Source organism: Cyclopterus lumpus, chromosome 17 (assembly GCF_009769545.1).
Source record: "Cyclopterus lumpus isolate fCycLum1 chromosome 17, fCycLum1.pri, whole genome shotgun sequence".
Taxonomy (NCBI): Eukaryota; Metazoa; Chordata; class Actinopteri; order Perciformes; family Cyclopteridae; genus Cyclopterus; species Cyclopterus lumpus.
In genome coordinates, this window is record NC_046982.1 from 12,837,649 (window position 1) to 12,845,498 (window position 7,850).

Sequence of the window (7,850 nt, forward strand, 5' to 3'; positions counted from 1 at the left end):
GTCATCATTTAACAAAAGCATATCACATTAATAGCCAACACAGATCCTGCAAAGCCTCACAGGGTGCGCATCTGGGAGCTGTCCTCCTCAAAACTTGTATCTGCAGGGCTGGAGTGCTGCAGCTCCTTTGTGGACAGATGCTGCACTACACTCACACCGACACAGTCACCCAGCACATTGGTGGTAGTCCGTAGACGATCCCTATCAACAAAGAAGAAGATCTGAGGTTATATTAGGAACTCATTAGTGTGACTTGACCACAACTACATCCACGTTTACACGATACTAAGTTAACGTTAACCATGTAACAGGTGAAATTACTAATTGCATTATTCAAGGTTCATTTATGGTCATTCTACAACACAGGCCTGGCAATTTGATAGGAATTGGCATTTCATTAGTTTAAAATGGCTCAAAACGCTATCTACTGTTTTAAATAAGCCCTGAACATAAAGGACAATGCTGGGACAGGGTCAACAGGTTATGACTTATCGAGGTCATGAAAGTTATATAGATTTTAAAAAGTTAACCACCTCTAATCAGTCACACTCACACATCAACAGCCCAACCCCCTCTTAGCCCCTTGTTTTTTTCCAAAATGTGCAGTGGGTAAAGCAGGTTTAGATCTGGTGATGAAGTTATACTTTAAACTCAATAAAAACCTCAAAGCTCTTTCAATAATCAATATCAAATTATCCAAATCTCAATGTAACATCTGAAACAGATATTGGTTCCATGTGCACTTACAGAATCCAATCAACTATCATGAGCAGTGATATATCTTCAGTGGGCAATCCAGCTGAGTCCAACACAAGTATCATGGATACCATGCCGGCCTGTGGGATGCCCGCTGCACCAGTGCTTGCAACTGTGACAATCAAACTGAAGAGGAGAAACAGTGATGGTTATGTAATATAATCTTTTAATTTTTGTTTCAAGCATTGACAATACACCAACTCAACTCTATGGGAACTAATCTGATGTAAAGACTGTACTTTTCCCCCTCAATCTACTAAATCTAAAGTCACTCATGTGAATGAATTCAGTGATAAACTGAAAAAAACAACAACAACAACATTTGACCAATCTGAGCTCAATGTGTTTTGAGTTTACCTGAGGACAATGATTTGACCCAGGTTAAAGTCCATATTATTAATCTGGGCAATGAATAATGCAGCTACAGCTTCATAGAGTGCTGCACCATCCATGTTCATTGTGGCCCCAATAGGGAGCATGAAGCGTGTCACTTGTTTGTTCATGTTGTGAATTCCCTCCATACAGTAGAGGGTAATAGGTAGGGCTGCAGAACTGTGAAAAAAAAAGCATATAGTATCAAAGGTTAGCTGCCATTCCACTGTTGTTAATGTGTGGACATGGTTAATATCAAGACTGTGGCTCACCTTGACGAAGTCCCAAAGGCAGTGGTCAGAGCCTGGAGTAGACCGAGCATAAATCTGAATGGATTCTTTCGTGTGACAATGAAATAGATGAGGGGAAGGGTGAGGAGGCTGTGGATTAGGAGGCCAGTGGTTACAGTGAGAGCGTACATGAAAACTCTGCGACCTATCTCTTCGGAGTCTGTCACCTTCACAATCTGTCCCGCCAATAGGAAGAAGAGCCCCACTGGGGAATACCTGTGATACAGAGGTGAGACACAGCGGTGGGAGGCAATGAGAGAGGCTCAATGTTGTCGTCAGTGAGTATATCCACATTTGGGAATGTTCTCACAATATTTCCTAGTTAGCGTAATGGGGCCAACAAGTGTACACACATTATCACATATTCAGCAAATCACAAGCAATCAACCTCCGGCACGAAACAAACACACTGACAATTGATTGTTTATCACAAACCAAAACCTTGTCACATAAACAAATAAAACAGCACATAATCTTCTCTGTAACAGTAGACATGGTAGCAGCCGTGCCCTAGTCTTTGGATACTGTAACAGGTTTCTCAGACTTGCACAGAGGCAGCACACAGAGGCAGCACACAGCTTGAGGTAGTGCAAAAATGCTTTTATTACCAACAACCACACATACAGGCTCGGTGACACTCCTCGCTCTTTCCTCTCGCCTCTCAGTCCCTCCTGCTCTTTATTGAGAAAAGACAACCCGATTAACCCCAGCTGAGGCTGATTAACCCTCAGCCCCAGCTGAGACTGATTAGACATCATTCCGGCACTGTTCCCTGAGCCACACCCCCGCTCCACCCACTCTACAGCTGAGTCTAACCCCCCCCCCCCTGCCACAGATACATATCCTGATCAAATTGATTGCAAGTTAAAAGGTGCATTAAAAAGACAACACACATCCAGTTTATCTTCCTGTGCTTACCAGATGACTATGTTGACCAGATGCATAATGGATTTATTCAGGCAGTCAAAGAAATCCCTCAGAGGTTTTGCTTCATTCTCCATTCTGCCCAAGATGAGGCCAAAGGCGACAGAAAAAAACAGTAGACCCAAAATATTGACTCCGTCTAAGGTTCCTGGCCCTGGTACTGTGTCATCTATAGGGGCCCCAGGAATGTCGTTAAGACAATGTGATAACAATAATGAAGATCAGACATATGACAAATTAAACATAAATGACACTGGTTTAGACAAACATTTGGCACCATTAATAGGAATAGAACAAACAAAAAGGAATCTCACTGTTTTCATTGGTCACTGTCACACTCCTGGAATAAACTGTTTTGTACTAGATAAACAAGTATAAGCAAATGTTAAACATTAAGTATAAAAAAAACAGTGACTATGTGAATCTTGAACAAATAGCCCTTGAAGATATTACCTTTCTGAAACAAGCTTCCACCAAATTTGAGGGATTCATGTTTCTATATAAAACAAAACCATTGATTAGGTGTTTTAAATTCCAATTGTACCATTATATGTTCCATATATTTTACACTGAAAAAGTTGTGTTTCCAAGGAATATTTTAATACGCACCTGATTATATCTAGAAAGGAATCCACAGTCTGCACAGCCTCTGCATTACCACTAGAGGGCACTGAGGCAGTCCAGGATGATTTCCCTGGTTGAATATGAACAGCTAAGGCGATGCCAGTGAATGTAGCAATAAAGGTGGTGACCATGTAATAGCTGAAGGCCTTTAGCACAATTTTACCAAAAGCCATCATGTCCACAGATGAAATATAATACATATGGATTTGATATTTCAACGTAACTCCATTTTATTGTATACATTTATTTACAGTGCTGTATATGTTGGTTTGATAACCTAACATGATAATATATAACCAGAATATTACATAATGGGACGATTAAAAGTATTTTTGACATGTATGTACAGAATATAGTTTGTTGGCCTTACACACAGTCTTCAAGAAAACAGAACAATGCTCCACTTAAACAGTGTAGGGCACAACATTAAACTAAAACTGAGTTGAAAACAAGTTTAATAACTAGAAAATTAGATGGTATGGCTACTACCGAGAGGTGTTTATATACATGTATATTATATACATATATATATTGTAGTGTCACGGGCTGTCGCTAGGACAGGCTAGCCTGGGGCGGTGCCAAGAGAGAGATGAACACAGGCACGTCCGAGGGTATTTAACAAAAGTCCAGGTATATTTCCCATCCCACCAGCAAGGTAACATTCAAAAACAACAAAGTATCAAAAAAAAGGTCCAGTTAGATAACACAAAACATCCCGGAGGAGAAAGTGGTTAATTAACCAAACAAAAACTCAATCCTGGTGAATCCAGGCTACGAGGTCCTCTCCCTTGTTGTCCTCTTCCAGGTGCTCGTGGGTTCACCTTTCGCTCTCTCTTCTCCTTCCCAGGTGCTCTCCCTTAAGTCTCCCAGCCCTGCCTCAATCAGGTGCCTTAAGCAGCTGCAGCTGGGTGAGCGGTGAGGCAGGCTGGGAGATGTAGTTTTTGCACTGGTGGCCACTCTGTAGCGCCCATCCACTACCTGTCCCCTTGTGATGCCACAATATATATAGGCTCTATAAGCCTGGCTGCTTCGCATAGCCACACCGAATTAAACTGAAACCTGTCTACTATAACAACTCAAGAGCTGAAGTTTCATAGTTGGCTAGGTAAAAATAATCAGTACAGAAGCAATTGATATCTTTTCTCTGCATGCCCTGTGCTCCACTTGCATTTTACTTCAGGCTTAGTAACAGTTGCACCAGCCACTAGTGTACATTTAGTATACATTTAGTGTATCTATCATCATTATACAATATGGTTATCGTTTTTTGGGAAACTCATGCCTGAAATCAGCTGAAAAGCTGAAGTGTGGCTCTCACCTGCAATCACACTAGAAATGATGAGAGGAAGCACCAACATCTGCAGGAGTCTCATCAGGATCTCTCCAGGAAAGGTTAAATATTTTACATCCTTGGCTGACATATTAATGTGGCGTAATGCAAAGCCTGTGCCAATCCCTAAGAGAGAAATTAACACAATTCAGAAAGTCAGTCCCTCTGTCAAAGGGTGAGGTCAAAATACCAAATGCAGATGACACAATACACAGAACAGTGCTGAATAAGTAACATACTAATTGCCATTTGTCATTATCAATGGTATGAAATCAATGGCAGATTAAAGGACAATATTCAGGCAGGAGAATAAATTACAGTGTTTTAAAACCACTTACCTAATGCGACAGCAGCCAATGTGAAAACAACAAAAGCATTTCTCATGAGAAAAGCCACAACATTAGATGCATTCTGGGGAGATACATGACCTGAGGGCTTATTACATTTGACGTATGTTTGGGTTTCCTGGGGTTCTGTAACCTCTACTGAGTCCAACTCAGACAGGTCATTAAGGCTTGGCATCATCTCTGACAAGAGTATTTCCTCCAAACAGTATAACACAGATCTATAGCATTCATAGAAAAAAGGAACATTAAGACATTTATCTTAAAAAAACTTTACCAAGCTTATTTGTCACAATAAATAAAACCATACAACTGTAAAGCAGGTATATAGTGTGAATAACAACAACATGACATGAAAATCTGCCCATAGAAGAATCAATCAGGGATTATAAGAAGTAATTTAAAGAAATCTTACATTCTCCTCAGTCTCGCAGTACAGATGAAAAAAAGGATTATAATTGAAAACTGATGAAAAACGTTCTATTCCTTGAACAGTCTAACGCATCTCAGACAGAAACAGCTTCTTCAACACAATGACCACACAACATTAATCATCAACTTTATGCCCGAGCCTTTCCCTCAAGTCACGTGCAAATGATTGTTTGAGCGTTTAATTCAGAATAGACAACTACACAATGTAAAGTACCTGCAGGAGGAATAATGTGCTCATATTTGATTTACTCAATGTCACATAAAAATGTATCACACACATAAAGGTAATATGAAATATGTATTAATATACATAATCATAATAGAACAAACGTTTTGGTTTGTAGTTGTGGTCACTGGGGTGTGGTTAGGCTCAGCTGCGGAGGGGTGTGGGGGAGTGGTTCAGGGAACAGGTGACGGGAATAGGCCTAATTGGCCTCAGCTGCAGGGAATCAAGGCCTGAGTGACTCTGCCCTAATTATGGGGCATACAGTTGGAGGCACGAGAGAGGGGAGCAGAGACAATAAAGAATATTACTAAACATATCGGTTTGTATGCTCATCCTTTGGTGCTGGGGGAGAAACCTGCATGTGACATCCTAGAACTTGTTACAGTAGTAATGTATGTATCATTTTCAGAAGGACAAGTACACAAAGGTACATTACATATTTCGTGATGTTGCTCATGCTCTAATTAATCCCTTACTTACTCAGCATCAATTATTACTCATTCTCTGAAAAATCCAGGACTGGCAGTTTTAAGATGAAATCATTAAACTACATTGGAACTCCATTTGCCATTTGTGTGCACATGATTGACAGAATTAAATGATCAAGTTTTCATTTTCACATTTGAAAATGAAAAACTAACAAGACTAGAGTCCAAATGCATTTCTGTTTCATGCCAATAAATCAAATAGATGAGTTATTCAGTCTGGATCAACAGCGCCTTCCCTAGATCCCCAAAAAACTCCACTGGTAACTTAGTAACCTGCCATAAGAGGAAGTAGTCCATTTGTGACGACTTGCATGAACTCTAGTTAGTTTAACTTCCTGTTTTATTTTGGTATTCACTCAGGCCATGCTTCCTAGGTGGCTTTACTTCCTGCCTTTGTTTAGTTTCGCACCTGTTTTGTTCCTCACCTGTGTTCATTAGCTCATCAGACCTCTCAGTAATTATACCCCAGCTGTTCACAAGCCATTTGTCAGATTGTCTCAGTTCTGTTTTTTGCTTTGTTACCCTGTGATTTACCTCAGCTGGTTTCTTGGATCGCTTTGTTTGTAGCCTGTTTCTTTGTTTGATTTTTGTATATTCCTTTGTGTGTATGCAGCGTGAATATTCTGCCTTTTGTGAACCTGGATTCAGTAAACTTTTTGTATTTTTACACTTCACTTCAGTTTTGTGTGATCCGTTTGAGTCACTTGCCTGATCATCACCCAATTGACTGTGAAATGGATTTTCACACAATGAAACTGCAAACTTGGGTTTGACAAATGTGTTTTCCAAATAAATTTCAGTTTGCACAATCATTTAAATAACAGCTTCATTCTACTGGGCTTGTTTTACAACAATATATTTTTTGAGTACGCTTAAGGTAATGCTTATAGTTGTTATGACCTATGAACCCAACGTCCAGAGCCTGATAAGGTACAGAGGTTTTAGGTCACTGAGGTGTTAAGTCCAAAGCGTCATTAAAAGTCTTAGGATGAGAATACATGGCAGCAGTAGTGGATAGTACAGCTTTTCAGGGAGATGATTCCCCTTAATACAGAAATCCCCTCATGACTGAGGTCCTGTCAAGACTGGCCAATAATCCATAAAATACCCTTTAATTGGTGTGTACTGTATATTATTTTCTAAAAAGGACATTGTTAAATGTATCAATTCCCAAATGTTTGGTCATATCTAGTATAATATATATGAAGACAAAACAAACATGGTTCAGTAAATAAATTAGGAGAGTCCCATGTGCTTTGATATGACATTTTCAATGTCGATAACTTATTTTCTATATTTAACTCTTGCGATGCTGCCTTGGCCAACTTAATTCAATAAAATTCAACAATTCTTCAATTATTCCCATTTTCAGACGGCACACATCTGGTGACAAAGTAGTATAGCATCTACGAGTAATGCTTTAGATATCTAAAACAGATCTAAAAGGAGTGTACATATTGAAGTTACATTCCTCATATCAGGGGGTGGAGGAGGGTCGCATCGGCTTTGAACTGAAATGACAACTGACAGCAGCAGAGAGGAGAACATTTTTGTAATTGTTTTAAGGAAACCGTGCAGAATCTGGTTGGTTAATTAAATTGAACGCCCACAATCAGCTGATAGAGTAAATCAAGGGAGAAAATAGAGACTGAGAGATTATGAATGAAAAGGAGTGCAAAGAGTCTTCCTGACTGAACTTCTGCTTAAGCTTCATATTTAAATTTATAATTACTCGATATTTGTATATAGTAACTTCTGATAGTTCTGTTGTAACTGTTGATTAAAACGGTGTGCTCTTATTGTATCATGGGATTTGTACTTGCTTTTATCTGTGTTAATTACAACATTACCCCATGTCTCCTTTAGTAATTAGTACTGGCTAGTGAGATAGACAGCAGTGGCCTACATCCTCGTCGTTTATCCTGCTACATCTTGTTGACAAGGTAAAGACTTTCCAGTGTCTGCTTCCAATTATGAGCTAAGCTCTTTAGCGGTTTTACTCCAGCCACAAGTTATTGATACAATCTAGTAATGTTGACAGTTAATAGCCACAGTTACATGTTT

General features: G+C 39.5%; 1 protein-coding gene across 1 annotated transcript; it reads right to left on the reverse strand.

Moving 5' to 3' along the window:
• Window positions 1-56: 56 nt before the first annotated feature.
• LOC117746345 (excitatory amino acid transporter 1-like) lies at window positions 57-7,641 on the reverse strand. Its single transcript, XM_034555407.1, has 11 exons — window positions 7,637-7,641; window positions 4,635-4,861; window positions 4,284-4,422; window positions 2,952-3,158; window positions 2,796-2,838; window positions 2,657-2,702; window positions 2,337-2,511; window positions 1,401-1,634; window positions 1,114-1,308; window positions 748-882; window positions 57-201 (listed from the first exon to the last, which is right to left on the reverse strand). The coding sequence occupies exons 1-11, from the start codon at window positions 7,639-7,641 to the stop codon at window positions 57-59; spliced, it is 1,551 nt and encodes a 516-aa protein (XP_034411298.1).
• Window positions 7,642-7,850: the final 209 nt, after the last annotated feature.

Excerpts from the sequence above, each read along its gene's own strand:
- LOC117746345 (XM_034555407.1), bottom strand. Across the intron at positions 883-1,113 it reads GGTCAAATCATTGTCCTCAG|TTTGATTGTCACAGTTGCAA; the intron begins GTAAACTCAAAA and ends TCTCCTCTTCAG. Across the intron at positions 202-747 it reads ATGATAGTTGATTGGATTCT|GGATCGTCTACGGACTACCA; the intron begins GTAAGTGCACAT and ends CTTTGTTGATAG.